General features: G+C 40.6%; 2 protein-coding genes across 19 annotated transcripts in view; one reads left to right on the top strand and one right to left on the bottom strand.

Annotated features, from left to right (window-relative positions):
- Positions 1 to 9,427, bottom strand: part of LOC139790173 (uncharacterized) — a 33,458-nt gene extending 24,031 nt beyond the window's left edge. The window contains exons 1-2 of the mRNA XM_071731668.1: positions 9,346 to 9,427; positions 8,561 to 9,142 (exon numbers count right to left, since the gene is read on the bottom strand). Of these exons, the coding sequence (XP_071587769.1) occupies positions 8,561 to 9,142; positions 9,346 to 9,427 (664 nt within the window). The remainder of the gene's footprint in view (positions 1 to 8,560; positions 9,143 to 9,345) is intronic.
- Positions 1 to 19,915, top strand: part of PAM (peptidylglycine alpha-amidating monooxygenase) — a 457,165-nt gene that overhangs the window by 352,425 nt on the left and 84,825 nt on the right. For 6 of the 18 annotated variants that reach the window (XM_071730065.1, XM_071730055.1, XM_071730061.1 and 3 more), the window contains exon 1: positions 8,905 to 9,047. The exons of 1 other annotated variant lie outside the window; for it this stretch is intronic. The gene's annotated coding sequence lies outside the window, so the exon portion shown is untranslated. Of the gene's footprint in view, positions 1 to 8,145; positions 8,385 to 8,519; positions 8,647 to 8,904; positions 9,048 to 9,736; positions 9,893 to 19,915 lie in introns of those variants that run through there. 11 more of the 18 variants (XM_071730060.1, XM_071730050.1, XM_071730053.1 and 8 more) reach the window with 9 other exon arrangements.

Genomic DNA, 19,915 nt, shown 5'->3' with positions numbered 1-19,915 from the left:
TGTGATAGGACCAGAGGGAATGGATGGAAGCTGTGCCAGGGGAGGTTTAGGCTGGATGTTAGGGAACATTTTTTCACTGAGAGGGTTGTCAGGCACTGGAATGTCAGGCCCAGGACAGTGGTGGAGGTATTTAAAAGGTGCTTGGAGCTGGTCCTTAAGGACATGGTTTAATAGTTAGCTTATGGTGTTGGTCAAAGGTTGGACTGGATGATCTTGGAGGTCTCTTTCAACCTAAACATCCTGTGATTCTGTTTTCCTGGGGGTGTGTCTAAGCAAATATCACTGCCTTCTACATCAAGAGCCACCCAGAACCATTGCAGACCATATCCCTCAGCATGTTTTCTAATACCACAGTTGAAGCAATATACAATCAGCAACAGATGACTGACTTGGATGGCTGTGGAGGGGACATCTAAGCTCCTCCTGAAACAGTGCATGACATGGAAGAGATTTACTGAGACTGTGAAGCATTTCTCACTGACTTTAGAGAAAAAGAGAAAGCTACAAGCATTCCTGTTAGTTGTTCTGATGGCTCAGATAAATATAGCCAGTCATCAAAAGCCTACCTACATTTGCACAACTGTGGCTCCTGCTTAAACTTTACATTCATAGTAATTAGATGCCATGATGGAAGTCTTCAAATCTTTGCTTTATTATGTTGACTGAACAGAACCACAAGTTATGTTCAAATGCAAGCAAATACTCTTTGAACATAGAGAAAGGAATTCAGTATAATCTTTTATGCAAACATCTGCACTGAGTGCAGAGAATGCACACAAAGGAACTTCCGAGCTCAAGCCTGCTCACATATCTTGTTCAGGTTTCTGCATGTGATCCAGGAAAAAATTGGGTTTGGTGGCACGCTGTTGTGTCACATCACTGACACATTCATATTCACTCAGTGGGCTGCTATTGCTCTCTGCAGTAATATTGATATTTTGGATTGCTTGTGTGTAATAACCCATCATGAGTTAGCCCATGGCAAATCCAGTTATCTGGATTTTAAAAAGGTGTGGATACTCGACTCAGTTAATTAAAAAGTGCTTTAAGCCTAGCAAACACTAACAAATTTACCCCCAGAAGTATCATAGCTCCATGTTGTGACTTTTTCAACTGTTTAGTTTTTGGTGCCTGTTTCTCACACTTTAATAAATAAATCTGCTTCTTCATACACAGCTGGTACAGCAGGATTTGATCTGCCTTCTAAAACTGTATCTCTGTTCATGTGTTCCTGGCTGCAGTTACCTTTAAAAGACAATGTTAGCATAGAATAAATGGACTCTAAAACTTAGTTAAACAACGATTGTTTGTTCAGTAGACTTTGCTGGGAGATTTTGTCTTCTTTGAGGCAAACAATCATTAATATGTATGGTCAATTAGGGATGTACATTCAAAGGACAATGTGGCATCACTACTCTTATCCCTTCATCTTCTTTCATCTCCTCTGTCTATAGTTAATTTTCTTTCAAGGTTTTGTAACAAAAACACACCTGACCTTCCTTCTTTCCAGTATGTCTGTGGTTGCTTTTCTGGAATCTGGGAGTACTTTGTAGTTTTATCTTCAAAATGAGTAATGGAAAAACTTCTTAAATGCTTAGAATGTAAAAGTAGAACAACCCTCCACCCATCTAGCAATCCTAATGCTAGATTTTCCCCAAACATTTTAAAGTTTATTGTAACATTTCTTCTGTAGAATCATAGGATGAACTGGGTTAGAAAGGACCTTAAAAATCATCAAGCTGCAACTCCCCTGCTGCTGGCAGGGGACCTTCCACTAGACCATTTTGCTAAAAGCCCCATCCAACCTGGCTTTGAGCACTTCCAGGGACAGGGCAGCCACAACTCCTCTGAGTAACCCGTTTCCAGTGTCTCACCACCCTCAGAGAAAGCAGTTTCTCCCTAATGTCTAACCTCAATTTACAATCTTCTAGTCTAAAGCTGTTGCTCCTTATCCTATTTTTAAAGTCCTTCTCCAGCTTTCTTGTAGGTCCTCCTCAGGTAAGAGAAGGCTGCTTAAGGTCTCTCTGGAGCCATCTCTTGTCCAGGCTGAACAATCCCATTTCTCCTGTTTCCTCATGGTGAGGGCTTCAATTTTTCCTAGTTTACCCTTTATCACTGAGGTACCTGCCTGTAGAAGCTTTCCTTGTTACCTGTTACGTGCCTGGCCAGATTTAACTCTCTCTGGGCTTTAGCTTTCCTTACCTGATCCTTGGCTGCTTGGACAACATTCTATTTCTTCCAGACAACCTGTCCTTATTATCACCACTCTCTAGGCTTTTTTTCCTGACACCTAAGTGTGCCCAGGAGCATCTTGTTCCTCCATGCAAGCCTGCTGGCATTCTTGTCTGCCTTCCTCTTTGTTGAGACACATTGCTCCTGGGCTTGGAGGAAATCCTTGAATATCTAGCAGATTTCTCAGCCTCCTCTCCCCTCCAGAGCTTTATCCCATGGTACTCTACCAAACAGGTCTCTGAAGAGCTCTAAGTCTGCTCTCCTCAACTGTAGGGCAGCAAACTTGCCCTGTGCCCTCCTCACTGCCAAAAGGATCATGAATTCCACAATTTCATGGTCAATGAAGCCAAGGCTGTCCTTGGGCTATTTGTTCACCACCAAGCCGTCCTTGTTGGTGTGAATAAGGTCCAGCATAGCCCCTTTTCTCATTGACTCCTTTATCACTTGCAGAAGGAAATTGTCATCAATGCATTCCCAGAACTTCCTGGTGCCTTGCTGTGTCATTGCTCCTACAGATACTGGAGTAGTTGAAATCCCTCATGAGTACCAGGACTTGAGAACGTGAAGCTGATCTTATCTATCTATAGAGGGTCTCATCTGCTCAGTCTTCCGTGTCAGGTGGGCTATAGCAGACCTGCCCTGTTATATCATCTGCTCCTGTCTTCCCTTTAATCTTTACCCGTAAGCTTTGGGTCAACTCCTCATCCATCCCCACGCAAAGGTCCACGGACTCCAGCTGGTCATTGATGTAAAGGGCAAAACTCTCTCCTGTTCCCCCCAGCTTGCACTCTGTTTAAGTATTCCTACAGAATAGAAAAAATTAAACTTTTATAGTGATGTAACTCACTAGAGACAGACTCTGCAATTTAGTCATCAGATGTCTCAGGAAATAAGACAATTAGGTGGTGAGCTAAGATCTACCATCATTTAATGCTTAATGCAATTAAGTAAAAACAATGAAAAAAAAGTCAACCCACTGTTTTTCCTACACCAGATTCTTAGGGGACAAATTAAATATGGAGTTTACCACCTACTTTAAATCAACTTAAGATTTTTTTGCAAGTCTACTTTCATTATCACCATAGTAATGGCATTTTTTTTTCTCAAAAAACCCCAAAGGTAAACATAAGAAAAAACCAAACCTTTCAGTAGGAACTGTGTAGAGATCCCAGAGGCAAAGGGGCAAGAGTAATATTATTTAAAGATATGCTAACACTCTCAGAAGACAGTTAGGTAAATTTTCAAGGACAGTTATTTGTAGATTCATGACTACTAACTGTATTACCTCCACCAGGGCACCAGAAATCAGTTGTACATATATTCAGCCATTTCAGATTTATCTTACACTTTGAGATCCAAAGGTTAGTGTATATCTATGATAGCAACACACAAGGAGATGAGACTGATACAACAATATAAATATTTTCTGTTCTGAAACTATGTCTTATTAGAAGCCAATGGTATGTAAAACATGGCATGACTCTAAGTAATACACTGTTATGAACAAATCCTCTTCAAAACACTGATAGAATTTATTGCTTTGTTCCTTAAGTACTGTCCTACCAGCACTTGAGATGAAAATCTTCTATTGACAGAAAAGGCATTTTATAAGTAGCAGTGCTGCAAAAACTTACTTCACCTGTAGTCTGTGGAAACAAGTTACTGCATACAGGATTTTGAAGTTTTGCTAAGGGTGCTACCTGAGGTATCTGGATTTGTGGCGTATTTCTACTTATTTGGAAAAAATTAGGTCTTTAATGTAAAGGTATTTGTTTTGTAGTATTTTTGCATTACATTGAGGTATAAAAAGTACATTAACTATAGCTGTGTTGCGTATCTATATAATATATATTCAGCTCACTGAGGTTCTTCTTTAAACTGGAATTAATCTTGGTGAGTGTTTGAAAACAAAATCTTGGAAATAACTATGAATAAGATCAAAGCCTGTAGGAGATCAAGGGTGATTTCTATCCTCAAAAGAGCTCTTCAAAGACTTTCATCCTTTATGCTGCCAGCATGCTGCTACATTTGCAAGGTAAAAATCTCCACACAGCTCTTCATTGTCTGATGCTGTCTGTGCTTTTACACATGCTAAAGAACAAAGGGCAGACTGGCATTTTGTTTTGCCTAAAAAAAAGAGGGAAAGGGACTAAATATGTGTGTCAAAAACAGAGCAATCAGTGCTCAAAGCAAAGAGCTCAAAGCCTGAAATTAATCAATCTGCTTATCTATCTAAAGTACTTTATAAAAATAGGTTCCACTGACCTTTACAATTTAATATTTATTATAGCTGTTTGCCAGTAACAATATCACTGTGTTATGGAAGTATAAGCAAGAGGACTGCAGAACTCAAAATTTTTTTGGCATATTCAAACAATACTTGCTCATCATCTACCTATAAATGGTAATGGCCTGCATGAATCACACACGGATAATGAAAATATTCAAGATATCTCCCACAATGCAAGAATCCAGGACAAAACTCCAGTTTATTCCTGCATAGAAGGACGTCCAATAGCATTATCAAGAGATCATAACCACAGACCAAACAATTCTTGTTCAGTAGTTTTCATGTCAAATATCTAAATTTAGTTGCTTTCACATATACCCAATTTTCAAATGCTTAAGCCCCTTGCTAAACAGGGGTCTAGTCCAGAAGTCTGTACCTCTAAAGAAATAATTTGCAAGCTAAAGAAAAACCTATACTGTTTTATTTCCCACAAAAATCTTGTAATAAGCCATCTTTTATGAAAAAGAAAAAAGTAGAACAACAATCATAAAAAATAATAAAAACTTTTTCAACTTTTCAGTGAAGTCAGTCTACCAGGAAGTTTAGTACTTTAGAGGATCTCATGTGTGGATTCTTTATTTTTCTGCACTTCCCACTAGAAAGCCACACACTGTAGGTCACAAAATAAAGTTGGAAAGTTTTTGTTTTTTTTTTAATGCTAGAAAATCTTGTGTTTGAAGTAAAGGGCACTCTAAGTCTAGTCTCATATTTTGGAAGAGGAGGTGGTAACAGTTCACCGCCACATTTTAATGCATTCCCTTCTAATGCTTTTGTGAAGCAATATGAAAAGACTTGGCATAGAGATCACCAGGTGGCTAATACAAAGGAAAGTAAAATGCAAAACCATTCAAGCAACACTCAAAGTAATAAAAGCTATACAAGCAAACGGCAGTAAATACAGTAAAATTATTTAGTGAGCCATTAAACACGAAGACTAAGGTAGACTGCTTTATGTTTCCCATATAGAAAAATAAAGGAACTGGCAGATTCTATGCAAATTAGTTATTTCAGTACAAAGACATTCCCAAAAAGTTGAGATCTTAATATATTTTCTTGGATTTTGATGACAAAGCCTTTTAAAAATTGGAAAGAATAATTTTAAAAAATACTCCCTTAGTAGGTCCCAGGTTTGCTCTATTTCCCAATTCCTTTTCAGAGCTCATATTATTAAATGTTTATTCTTTCTTTTTTCTTTTTCTTTTTTTTTTTTTTTTTTTCCCCAAATACTTTGATTTATTACTACCTGTAAGTCATTTGCTCTGTACTTGCAAAAAGGACTGGCTTTGTAAGGCTCTAGTATTCTCATAAATAGGGCTTTCTACTTCAGGGACCAGTTACATAGACTACATTGAGATCCAACTCTAAATTCTTGTCAATACTTTCTTTAACAAAGATTACTTGAAAACGTAAACTACAGAATTAAATTATTTACAGAATAAAGAATTCGTATACGAGCAGCTAGCATGGGAAACGTTTCTAGAAGAGGATGTAGACCCCTGTTAGTGACGGACTGTGAAGCTGCACCACTCTGTGTGCAACACCATCCTAGACAGAATAGAAAGTGGGGGCAGGTCTTTGGGATGCTCTTGCCTATAAAACAGTTCATCATTTCACAAAAGCACCACTGAATAATTTTGCTCAGAGTAAAGCACTCTTAGACTGGGCCTTTGCAATTACAGCGTTCAGTTTCATGAGCCAGATCAGTAACGTCAGGAAGTCTGGCACAAAATTGCATAAGCAGTTGTTACAAGAACAAGTTCTACTGAGAAACGCTGGCATGACTCTGCAAATCAGCTGAAGCTAGTAAGACATCATTTCTGTTAGAAGAGCTTAATATTTCCTGTCAACAAAGAATGAAAACATCTTGGGGACATATTAATTAGTAATTACTTGCTACGTCCAATATGCCAACAGAGACAAGTTTCCCCCTTCTGAAGAAAAAGGACTAGGCATTTAAAACCCCAATAAAAATACATAGATATGCTTTAATTTGGGAAATGTGAATAGGCTTTCTAAGAATTAATTCACAAAGTTGTGTATCTTGCATTTTATATAAATAAGGAAAATCCTTCATCATAGTACATGTAGCCTTTGCAGAAACATCCGTAACAGGCCTAATTACCCAAACTTGTTTTCACAACATAATTTGGTAGATCTGCTTTTAAAACAAGGTATCACTTTAAGCTGAAGGTGGCAGAATGTAATTTATATAAATATGTATTTATATTTTGAAGCAGCATCAGGACAATCCTACTTAACAAATAAATGCTTCATTACAATGACCCTGGAATATAGTACAGATTTGGGTCCGAGTTTTTCCAGCTGACCTATGCAGATGGATCTTTTGAAGGTCACCTGCACCACATAAGACCCCAGCCGAAGTACTGTGACCAATTCTGGAGCCTTCATCATAATAAAGACATAGAACTGGAGCAGGTCCAGAGAAAGGCCACAAAGATGATCAGAAGGCTGGGGGACCTCTTTTATGAGAACAGCTTTAGAGAAATGGGTTTGTTCAGCCTGGACAAGAGAAGGTTCCGACGAGACCTTATAGCAGCCTTCCAGTACATGAAAGGGATGTACAGGAAAGCTGGGGAGGGACTTTTTAGAAGGGCATGTGCAGAAGCATGAGAGGTAATGGTTTTAAGATGAAAGACGGTAGATTTAGGTTAGACATTAGGAGGAAATTCTTTGAGGGTGGTGAGGAACTAGAACACGTTGCACAGAGATGTTGTGGATGCTCACTACTTGGAAGCATTCAAGGCCAGACTGGACAGAATATTGAGCAACTTGGTTGGACCAGCTGATCTTTCAGGTCCCTGCCACCCAGACATTCTGTGATTCTTGATAAACCTCCTCAGCCAGAGATGCTGAAGAGCAATGTTCCCATGCAGTGGGCACGTGGGGAATGACACAGCTCATTGTAAGATATGCCCAAGCTTCATCTTGCTATTATGTTACGAATTCCACTGAAATTATCACCTTATTAAAATACACTGGACTTCAAAAAGCTTTCACCAATGATAAATTAATCTGATTTGCATTTATGACCACTAACTGATCGTGCTGTTCTCAGAATCTACCTTATTCCTCATTATCTTGAGTCAGTAACTCCTGAGATTTACCCAAGAACTGCCACAGCTCCACCACCTAAACTTCCTGGGGTCTAGACGTGGTGAATTTTCTCATACTATCTACAGCCTGTATTTGTCCTCGCTTGAGCGTGAAGTACCCGCCCGGCTTTATCACTGTTCTCCAAGGCAAAGAAAGAGATACGGGGCCCTCGCGAATCGACTTCAAAAACCTCCGATCTGAGAGGGTTTCGCTGAACGTTTCTCTCATTTCGCTCGCTACAGCTTGAGACGCAGCTCCCAGCAAGGATGGGCTCCTGCCCGCCGCGATTCGGCGGCTCCTGTCCGCAAGGCGCGGCCACAGCGATGGCAGCCAAAAGGCAGAGCACTGCCAGCGGCCTCCTGACTGCACCGGGGTGCCTCGCTCACGGCTGGGATGGCCGCTCGCCCCACCGACACACTTGCAGTGAGAGCACTGTCTTCCCGAGTGGAGCCGCTGCTGCTGCACCCCAGGAATCTGAGCTAGGATCGGCGGACAGGCGGGGCCGGCAGCACTCCGCGGGCAGGGACACAGACAAACCCGCCTGCAGTGCGAAGGGACGGGGCGGCTTGTTCCCTTTCTGCCTGGGCTCGCACCGCTCCGACTCACAGAGGCTCACCCCGAAACCCTTCTCTGCGTGCCTATGCAGGCGGCACCGAACCGGGAGTGCCACAGCCGCTCGCTGCCCCAACCCAACCCAAAACCGTAACGGAGGAACGCAGCACCCCCTAGGAGCAATGCGCAGGCAGACGTGAGGAGCGCCTCGTCCCCTGCGCCGGCTGTGGCGGGGCCGCGGTCGTGGGGGGGTGGTAGGGGGTGGGGGGGGAAGAGGGGGGAGGGAACCGAAGGGTGTGGGGGGGGGGAGGGCTTCGGGGGCGGGCGGTCCACCGGGGGCGGTGCCGGAGAGGCGGCAGGAAGGGGACTCACGGAGTCGGTAAGAGTCGCCGGGGTGCTGGCAGCAGCTCCGCGGCGGGGTGGCCGGCAGGGGTTCGGCGGCACGGCGGCTTTCTACGGTGAGTCTCGCGTGCTTCGCGTGAGCCCGGGCGCTGGTGGGGGGGAGGAGAAGGAGGGAGGTGGAGTTTTGGTGATTTGCCCCAGTCCCGCGGTGCGGGCAGCTCCCAGTGGAAAGGGCCTCAGTCGGCGGCCGGAGGTTTGGCTCCTCCGGCCCCGTTGTCCTTTGCCAGGCAGGCACACGTGTGTCGGTGCCGCGCTCCGCTGAGCGGGCTGCTCTGCCCGGGACGTGGCGCGGCGTAAGTAACCGGGGGCTGCTGTTTGGCGGCCGCAGCTGGCTGGCTGCCACCTCCTGCTCTTCCCCGGCGGGCTGCGGCGGCTGCGGGGCTGCAGCACATGTGGACGGGAGGAGTCCCGTCCCGCTGGCTCCGGGGGCTGCAGTGCTCCATCGCCGCCTGACGAGGTGAGCATGTCGAGGGGTATCGGAGTCCGCGTCCGCGCCCGACACGTATGGGAGACGGGAGTGCCAGCTTCCCTGGGGCAGGGAGGCAGCAGAGTCTCAGCGCGGTAACCTCTCGCCAAAGTTTCCTGCGGCGCAGCTCTTGCGGTGCCGGCGCGGCACGGGTAAAGCGAGGCTTCCTCTGAGCTGGGCGGTGGGGTGCGGGGCGGCTGTCCCGGAAGGCTCTCCCCCCCCACCCTTGTCCTGGGGTCCACTTAAAGGGACAGCGGCAGTTCGGCAGCCGTGTGTTTGGGCTTAATGCCGGACGCCTGCTGCGGCGATGTCTGAACGCGGGAGAGCAGGAGCCGCTTCGGACTTCGGCGCTGTTCTGTTGAAGCTGTCATTCCTTCACCTGTAGTAGAGGTCCAGCCATGAAAAGCCGCTATGTGTCGGCATTTTGTTAGTCGTTATTTATTTACAGCTGTTTTGAGCTGTGGTGCTACGGTTCCCATTAATCCTTGTGAGTGCCTTGCTTTTTGTTTTAAACCTCCGCTGCTCATTCTGTTAATTCTTTGCAAGAACACTGTATTATATTTTATGCGTTAGTTTTGGAAGATGTGTGCTTTATCTATCAGTCTCTCAAAATTTTCGTTTGTACACGTTTTTTAACATACCAGATAACTATTTAGTTGCCTATGTGTGTCTGTGCTGCGAGAATTGATGTATCAATAGGTGGGTCCCAAGTCCTCCAGAAGTGGTACAACGCTGTCAGTTCTCAAATTGTCTTGTGCATCACCAGCACGGAGGTGTGGCAGTAGCAACTTGCGTTACCATAGACAGTTTTCAGATTGCTTCCTGTCGTTTTGCAGGTAAGCATTCTTAAAATAAAACAAAAACAGATAAATCACCGGCGTTAAATGTAATTTTTTTGAGGCTTATTAAAGGGTTTGGGATGGAAATGGAATGCTTAGAAGAAGATAAGCATGGCCTTTTGTTTACATTTTGATTTGGGGTACTTTTGTGTCTTTCCAGGTGTACCAGCATTAAAGCACTAGTAATGTTCAGAATATTATGGTTCAATCTCAAAATCTTAACAAAAAAAATTTTTTTAGATTATTTATCTGTTAGACTCTTATTTATATTTCTGTTTCATAGTCTATTTGTCAAATTGGCAGATTTTTGTGGTGGTTTTTTTTCTTACTGAAAAATTTATGCATGTTTGCCAACTAGTGTTTGCAGAAAAAATGTAAAGCAGGTTGAATTTAATCCTCACATGTATGGTAAACCATCACAGTGCAGGTGAAAATGGAAGATCAGGACTTAAGAACTAGAAAGTAGCCAAAAGCATGTGCAGAACAGACATGCCTTCCTATGACAAGCAGTCACAAGCACATGTGCTGGCAGGTTCAAAATAATCTCAGAGATCTGATCCAAAACACAAATCTACCATTTCATTGCTTTGTCTCTTTGCCAAGAAAGATGATCTACAGACTGCTGAGAATCAATTAAAACATGATGCAATTGAATCTGTTCTCCTGGAAGTTATTTCACTGCATGTGGCTAATAGCACAAAGTGTTCAGTTTGAGAGTTTTTTTTCTCTATTCCTTATCTGAGGAACTCTGGTGTAAAATGCATACATACTGAAGACAAACTCGTTCTTGACATATTGCTTCCATTTTACATGTAGTCATGGTTCAAGGGGAGACAAGAGGTTGGGATTTGTTTTGCAGTCAAAATTTGCCAGTTTCCTATTTGACACTTAATTTGACCTGACCATCACTGGTAATATGTGACTCCTAGCATGCTTACACATTTAGTAGACTTATCCAAAATTGCAGCTATTAGTACAGATATTTGAAAAGTATCACAAGTCAAGCTAGACAAGCTGGAAAAATTACTTCTCATTTAGACCTGGAAGCAATTTATAATGCTTAGGATAAAACTCTTTGTGGAGTAGTTTATACCATACTTACCATATTCTGTGTGGTACATTATATCATATTAGTCTTGTATCCTGAAAATGCTATTTGGTGCTGGCTGCTCTGAGCAAATAGTTGCTAGACAGTCTGGTCTAGAATGACAGTATATAGTAAAAAAAATTCTGGTCATTTTTTTAAAGTCTCCACTTGAGGCATCATAGTTCCATCTAATAAAATGACAGAAAGAAATGCTGAACTCTCTCCAGCTAGTGAATCTAGTTCTATTATTGTTTTTTCATGCTGCAGAACTTAATAAAAAAAGGGTGTTTTCACAAGGCACAACTAAGGTTTTTCTAACTGCTTAAAGCTCTAATTCAAAAGGAGATGTCACCTCTGAGATGTTTAATATTTACAGGTTAGTTTACAATAACTTAATAACTTTCCTTCCTCTCTGTTCAATATTATTGGGTTTTTTTCCTTTTCTTTTTTTTTTTTTTTTCTTCATAAGGCAGTGAGAACATATAAAATTGAAATGCCCTGGCCTGCTGAAAGACAGTGAGGATTTACAATGCATTCTTTAAAGAATGCATAACCCTCCTCATTTCTCTGTGATAAGCTGAGGACTTTTTTCTACTGTCCTGTTTAATTTTACCTGTGTTATTTACATGCTGCCCAGGGGTGCTAAATCAAACTAAGAGTATTTTTAAAATAACAATTCAGTCTCTTTGTACAGAAAGGTTTAAAAGTTGTACTCGGAAAATACTTCAATTCAGTATCTTGTAATTTATGTGGGTCACTTTGTATTTTGTGTTAAAAAATATTTCAATGCAATTTTGTAGATATGCTATTAGGTGTATGTGGGAGTGCAAGTTTGGAGTGCTTTGTAGTTTAAGATGATAAACTTCTGGAAGGGTAGGGTGAAACAAAGTAAGATTATGAGCTCTACCTTCTGACCATGTGAGCAGAGATCAAGTATTGACAGAGAAAAGCAGTGGAGGTATAAACAGTAATCAGAATTTGTGGTCAGTATTTATTTTTGAAACTTCTTGTTCTTCACATATCTGTTTAGATTTTTTAATTATTATTTTTGAGAAGCATATGCTGCATACTCTGTTTCATCTGTGTGTACGAATGTTAAGGAAATGTAAAAGTGATCCCTAAAAGGATATGAGCAGATTACATGCAAGGAGATGCCAAATGAAAGGAAGCAAGCTTTTCTGATACAGTAAATAGAAACAAGCTGGTTGACCTCCATCTATGAAAGATGCTTAGGAATCATTAGCTGGGAGAACTCTGTTATAACAGCACTCTATACAGTGTGTACACTTAGCTTGCTTTTTACACTCAGGTGTTTTCTCACTCATCTTCTACCCGTCAAATTATTGTTATTGTTAAGCAAAATACTCACTTAGAGGAATCTGCCATTTTACACAAAGAAAGAAGCATGTTTTGCCAAAACTGAGACAGGCAATGGTAACCTAGGCTGTTCCTGCTGCAGTGATGAACTTCGTATGTTTTATTTGGGAGATGTCACTTGGCAAATATAAGATACTGTTGCCCTGCAACGGGCAAACAGGATGTGTAACCAAATGAAGCGGTAGAGTTTAAAGTGCAACAGCTCATAATGGATCACTGGATAGAAGGAAGCATGAGGTTTATATTCAGACAAACCAATTTTAGTAACTCGTATTTGTTATCTCATAGATTTCTTACGTCCTCTCATACTCACTTTTGCACTCCTAAATTTATGAAGAACAGGACAGATGGGTATCCTGTCAGTCTGGCCAGGATTGCTTTCAGTGACAAGAGGAGCAAGAGATGCTCTCTGTCAAGTCCTAAAACTGTCTTTTCAGTTATTCATCACTGGTAATGATGATGCACGATCTGTATCGTGTTAATATTCCCTTTTGACAAAGAATGTCTAATATTGTATATTTTCAGTTCCGGGTGGTACAGTCTCACACCAGTGCCTGCTAGCTCCCTTCCATTATCAATAATCTTTCTTAGATTTTTTTACTTGATCTCTTTATTTGCAGCATGTAATCCTTCTTACACCGTTTCCTGTGTTTTAATCTGTCCTAATGCATATTCATGGTCCCGGTATACTAACACAATATTTACTCTATAAATCTCCACCAAAGGAGGGTATCTAAAAAGTCATTGTCCCTGGTATGTAGGATTAATCAAGGCTTAAATAACTCTAAATTTTTTTTCTGACATCCATTGGATGTTCCAAGTGACCTACTCATTGCCTTCTGCCTAAGTAAAATGAGGGTTTTTTTATTATCTATACATTTGCTTTCTCTTGCAGGCATGTAAATAATGTCTTTCAATGCATATAATAAAACAGTTGCTGATCTTAAAAAATACTCTTCACAGCATGTCCTTTCTGGTTTGTTTCAAAATGTCTGTCTAATTTCCTGCCTCAAATATTCATGGCCTTTGCATACTTGTTTGTCCTTGTCTAGTATCATTCAGTAGCTTTGTTGTTGTCATGGTTTAACACCGGGCAAGCAGTTAATGGAGTGACAGATACTCTCAAATAATCTCCCTCTCCTCACCGATAAAGAAAGGAGAGAGAATAAGGGAGAGAGACTTAGGGGTTGGAAGCTGAACTACACAGCTGTAATGAAACATTAATGGTAAGAAAAGAAAAAAAATTATTAAATATATTAAAATATACAGAAAAACAATAACCACATTCCTTCCCCCTCCCCCCTCCAATAATTCTCACGTCACCACCAAGGCTGCAAGGGCAGCCCTGGAAAAGTCCAGGCTGGAGTCCTGGAGTCAGCAGCAGTTGGGAGCTGGAAGCAGGTACAGAAAGATGAATGCTGGTACAGATCAGGACCACAGGCAGACAAACGGACGGAATCCTCCCAGGGTGCTGAAGAAAGCCAGAAGAGGCGAAGAAGGGCCAAAGGGAAGGGGCTTGACCCTCGTGATCCCTCAAATTCATACTGAGTATGATGCATACAGGATGGAATACTCCATTTGGTTAATTTTGGTCACCTGTCTTGTCCGCCTCTCTCTAAAGGAAGGTTGCAGGTGGAACCCATTTACTCCCTTTCTCTCTTCACAGCTTAAGATGTTCCTTAGAACCAAGCAGTGTCCTTGGTTCTGCATAGCATTCTCTAGCAGTAACTAAAAGCATCGTATTGCCAGTCTTAGAAGCAGGCACTGACTGAGGAACTTGTTAATTTCAGCAAGTGCAGCTACTTATGAAAGACTTAGATGAAAGGAAAATTACAAGACAAGAAAATTAGCTCTATCCTGGCCCAAACCAGAACAGTTCTTTCCCTGTGACTGGTATATACTTGGGTTTATATATAACAAGCAATCATGTTTACTTTTAGACTTTGTTGCTAGGCTGAACAATCCAGGGTGTCTTTGTCTCATTAAATAGTGGGAAAATTAAGATCTTGTTAGGATCAGCTTGGAGAAGAGAAGTCTGAGGGGTGACCTCATTATAGGCTGCAACTTCCTCATGGGGAGTAGTGGAGGGGGAGGTGGTGATCTCCTCTCTGATGACCAACAATGGGACATGAGGAGATAGAATGAAGCTGTGTCAGGGAACTTAAAATTAGACATTAGGAAAAAGTTTTATACTGAAAGAGTGGTTGGTTACTGGAATAGGCTCCCTAGGGATATGGTCATGGCACCAAGCCTGTCAGAGTTCAAGGACAATGATTTTTGTCTTACTGCTTAGTTTTAGGTAGTCCTGTGAGGAGTGGGGAGATGGACTCAGTCCTTATGGGTCCATTCTAACTGAAAATACTCTGTGATTCCAGTAGTCCTTTCTCCTAATGGCTGCAGTTCAAACACATACAAAAGTTACCTCTACCTGTTTTCATGACTAAGGTTCAGATCTTCTAAATTACAGCATTAGTATGAAAGAAAGTAGTACGGAAAGAGGTGTCACAGGGGTGAATGAGGAGGTAAAGGGAATTTCAGTAACATCATTAAAAGTCAGTTCATTAAAAGTCTTAGTCAGATCTGAATTATTATTTTGTCAGCTGTTTTTTTTGGGTTGTTTTTTTGTTGTTTTTGGTGTTTTGTTTTTTTTTTTTTTTTTTTTTTTTTTTTTTAACACCTGAAAAAACACCTCAGAACATACTAAAACACTTCTGCAATAGCAGCACAAAGTTTCACTGGAAGTGTTCAAGCCTGTGGTATTTTTCTAAAATGGTGACAAAGTAAAGTAGTTGTTCTAATGTTAAAGTTTAAAAAGTAGCAGTTTATCTAGGGTTGCTACCCAAATGAGGGTCTCTCCTTGGGAAAAGAGTCCATATGGCTTATCCAATGAGGCCTCCACCCGAACTCAATGTCCCTTTTGTCAGGGTGGCTGTTTTGAGATAAATACTCCTCTTGGGATTCTACAGATGCTCATTGCTTCTTTTTAACTGATTATGTCTAATGTGATTAATTTCATCTTCAGAAGAAACTGAACTTAACAAAGATAATTTGTTTTCCTTGTGGCAAAAACACATAAATAAAAATATTCAGAATTGCATTACTATTTTATGTGGTCTTAAAACAAACATCACTGAGTTGGAGGATGGTGTTCTAACAGTAGCCTCAGTATCATGAGATAGGTAGCCTTTTTTTCCTAAGAATATGTGAGGATAATCCAGATAGATAATGCAGTACTACATTATCTATATTATTATGTCTGTTCATGTACTGTTGCTGCACTCTGGTATGTATCATTAGAGACTGTTGGCATCTGTAGAAAATTAGTGATTAGTTCTGTTCATCTGCTTGCCTGAATTGGTTTTTGAATCCTATCAGGCAGGAAGCAAAATTACTTTTTTTGTTTTTTGGTTAAATAGGTCTCAGAGTTAGCAACATGGTAAGGAATTGGTGATGTGTCAGATCAGCATGTTGGCTATACTTCTACCGTTGTGATAACCTTGTGGGTATTGTTTGTGCATTTAAGTAATAATCTTTTTGATTCTTTGGTGTTTCTTTGTGGTCTTTTTACCTACTGGTAAAGGTTTTCTAGTTTATGTAATCAAATGAACAGACAACTTCCCTGCTGCAGGTAACTTCTTTAAGTAGCTGCTGGTTCAGAAATGAATTGCAAGTATGGTTTTGACTGATTATAATCAAACAATTTTGGAAAACTTGCTTTCCTTAGATGGCCGAGACTGTGCACAGACCACACTGTTTGATCATGGGAGAGGATTTTTGATCTGTGGAGTTGTTTTGTTCCTTGGTCTTTCCAAGGCTGCGTACTCTGTCTTGTACTGAGGTTTGTGTTTATCCTGTTGCTGCTGCTTGGGAGTAAATGATTAGCTTATAGCACCAATTCTCTCATTTTTCAGATAATAAAGTCGTAGAAAACTTGATTATCAGTGGATAAATTACATAAATGTTTTATTCTTACCATATTATGTTTTACAGAACTTAGCTTTAAGACGATGCCTAAAGCATTGACTTGTATTTGATATGTTTCTGTAAAAGTCTAAATACAAATAAATATTCCTATGTAAGTAATTTTTGGCTTCACTGTAAATATCCTCATGCTTTAAAAGATTCTTTTTTGGCATTGTTGTTGATAAAAAGCTTGTTACCCATTGAACACTTAGAAATGGGCCTAGAACTGTACGATTAAAGTGCACCATAGCTGGGAGACTTGGAGGCATATTTTGAGTATGTATGTCATCAAGATTGGGTGACTTTTTTTTTTTAAGCTAATGTGGGCTTTAAATTATAATTGAGGAGAGTAAAAGAATGTGGTGTCATCAAGAAGCTTTTAAAATTAGTTTAGATTAGAAAAAAAGCTTTAACAAAACAAATTGACAAAAAAATGCTTTAAAAACTGGAAAGCAAGTATTTTTAGTGAATACAGACTCAATGTCAAAATGTTGAAGATGGCTTGTATAAAATATTGCACATATGTACCTCCCTACTGTCAAGCTGAAGTGTTTTGTGAAAATGACTGGCAAACAAAAGGATTAATAATGTAATTAATCTCAAATCCAGTTCTCTCTGTTTGTATAAGTGCAGATTTCTGTCATCTTCAGGCAATTTGCAGGTTTATCTGCTATAAACAGTGTTCTCATTATGTAGTTACTCTATTTGACCTCTTTTATTCAGATTCAGTTCTGATTATCCATTTAGTGGAAACAGTCGTACTAAACACATTTGCAAAATAGAGTATAAACGATTATCTTGTTACACTCAAGTGCTTTTTAAATAATCTGTATTTGCTGGGAAAGTGAAACCGAAGAACTCAGCTGCCAGGAAAAAAAAACAAAAACAACACTATAACACTTGTTTTTAAGTTTTAGAAGACAGGCATTCTTCATTATAGTGCTGCTGGATGCATGGGGCATAACTACAACCTAAAGTGCATACCTGGCTGTCCAAGGACAGAGGTTATATGCAGGTTAGATATGCATATTCATTAGTTTTCCAGGAGATAGTTAACAAATGAATTACATTTCATGGAACTCATTAACATTTTCAAATGTTCTTAGCACCTGCATACTTGAGCCCCTTGGTTGTTGTCATGGCTCTTCTGGTGGTCAGTGGCAGTCTTCATCACCATCACTGTGTCCCAGAACTCAGTCTGTATGCATCCTCAGTCCATCCTTTGTCTTGTCCTTACCATCCTCATCTGTGTGAAACCAGCCTCTTCCGGTCTAACTTCCTTTAGCAGACCCACTCCAAGGGGTGGTGCACCAAGTCTGCCTCCTCATCTATCCCCTACGCATCTTTAGCAGATACAAAAGGATTTCAAAGTTACATCTTATTCTTCCACTCTATTAAGGAAAGAGTCCAAAGTCCTGGGTATCAAAATACAGTATAAAAGTTTCTTAAGGTTGTTTCTCAAGAGGTTCGTAGTTTCAGCTCTAAGATACAATCTGTAGTTATTAAGGTTGGTTTGTAATCTTGATGGACAAATACGTGTGCCAGAAAAAAGGATTAAATCCACGTTTGTCTTTGAAGTTCTTGATGCTTCTAAGATTTTCCAAAAGCAAGGTAATGCACCCTTCTAGCTATGGGCAGAGGTGCCTGCAACTCCTGCCTGTTGTTTCCTGCCCACATGGCTCCAGATCCCCATCCTTCCTATGGGCTCTTTCCCAGGCCGACCTCTTATATTTTTCTGTCTCTCTGTTTACCTGGTCTCCATTTTTCATTTCTACAACCAGCTGACATTCAGTGTAGGCCTATTTTCCTCCATTATTCCCATTAATTTCTTTGTCCCTTGCTGTAGTCAGACAGTCTCTCATATGAAATCTGAGCATTTCTCCTGTGACACAATGGCAAGGAAGTGAGGGGAAGGGAGGGAAGATTAAGGGAAATACAATTTTCCTGCTTTCGGTTCAGGGAAGTCATATTAGACTTTGTCATTGAAATTGAACTTTGAGGTAGGATCTTTGTCAAGAATTCCAATATCTGGTTATTAGTTGAAGTTAGCAGGTGTTGTGGTTTGGTTTTTAGTTTTGTTTTGGTTTTTTTGGTTTTTTGTGTGTTTTTGTGTGTGTGTTTGTTTGGGTTTTTATAGCTTTTTTTTTTTCTAATTAATTTTTCTAAATGAATGGATAGTAGTTGTCAAGGGTGGAAATTATCACTTGCTGTTCTTGTTCTGCACTGCAAGTTGAAATTTCACTTTGGGCTAGACTGGCATAGTTGCATTTAAAACTGACAATACTTCTACAACTTCATTACGACTAAATGAAATAAAATGTGAATAGTTCTGTCAATCATGTATTGTGAGTATAGCCTTTTTCTTTTAAAATTTTTATATATCACGTATGATGTGGATTGACCTTGTGTCCTGGTTTGGTCCAGGGTAGAGCTAATTTTCTTGTCTTGTAATTTTGCTTTCAGCTAAGTCTCTCATAATTAACAGGTTCCTCAGTCAGTGGAGAAGGAGCGTGGTTATTGTTTTTCTGTATATTTCTACGTATTAATTTTTTTCTTTTCTTACCATTAATGTTTCATTACAGCTGTGTAGTTTAGCTTTCAACCCGTAAGTCTCTCTCTTTTATTCTCTGTCCTATATAACACTCTATTTGAGTGTTGGTGTGGTGCATGCTGCTTGAAGCAATGCTTTAAGCATCCTGCTTTTCATCATTAGGAGCCAATGAGATCATGTTTTGTGAGTTTCCATCTCTGTTAGGCATTAGAGAAGGAGTTCTGATGTCAGTTTTGTACTGTGCTACCTAACAGTATGTTTGACAGGCTGCAGGTTTCTTACTGCTCCATCAGGATCCTTCATGGTCATCAGGTCCACAATATCTGCTCTGCCGTGCTCCTTCAGGGTCTGCTTCACTGTGCTCCTCCATGGGTGCAGGGGACAGTCTGCCATCATACCATGGGATGCAGGGCAAAATCTCTGTTCAGGGCACCTTCTCCCTCTCCTTCTATACTGACCTTGGTCTCTCTGCTCCAGCAGTGCTCTCCTTGAGTGGTGTTCTCTGCTTCTGGTGATGTTCTCTCTTTTCATGTGTTGCCCCCTCTGCTCTGCCCTGCTCTATTCACAAGCTACTTACATGGGCCACTCCTGTGGGACTCATTCCCTGCTACCAGAAACGACACAGCATCAACCCAGAATATAGCATTGCTCTTCTGTAAAAAGAAAAAACAAAATACGATTTGCTCAATTACACCTGCTAGCTCATTTTGTATTATTAGTTAGCTCATTGTCTTGTTTTCCAAGCTGTCTGTGCTCATTTTGTGTTACAGAGAGTATTTTGTTTTGGTTTTATTTGAACTGGTGTTGAGGAGAGAGTTGCAGACCTTACCAGGAGATATGAGTTTAGGATTATAAGAGGTGGGGTGGTTGTTGTGTTCAAAGGCAGGCATGCAGACAAGTACTTTGGTTTAAGGCCTGATTAAGTTCTATGTCTCTTAGCATGCTTTTTGTTTCCAATTTACTTTAAAGAAAATCTTCTCACTGATTCTGCTTACTTACTGTTTTCTGCACAGTGCCAAACCAAGTTCCACTTAAATGACAA

Source organism: Heliangelus exortis, chromosome Z (genome assembly GCF_036169615.1).
Source record: "Heliangelus exortis chromosome Z, bHelExo1.hap1, whole genome shotgun sequence".
Classification (NCBI taxonomy): Eukaryota; Metazoa; Chordata; class Aves; order Apodiformes; family Trochilidae; genus Heliangelus; species Heliangelus exortis.
Note: the sequence above shows the minus strand (reverse complement) of the source record. Positions and strands in the feature narration are given on the sequence as shown.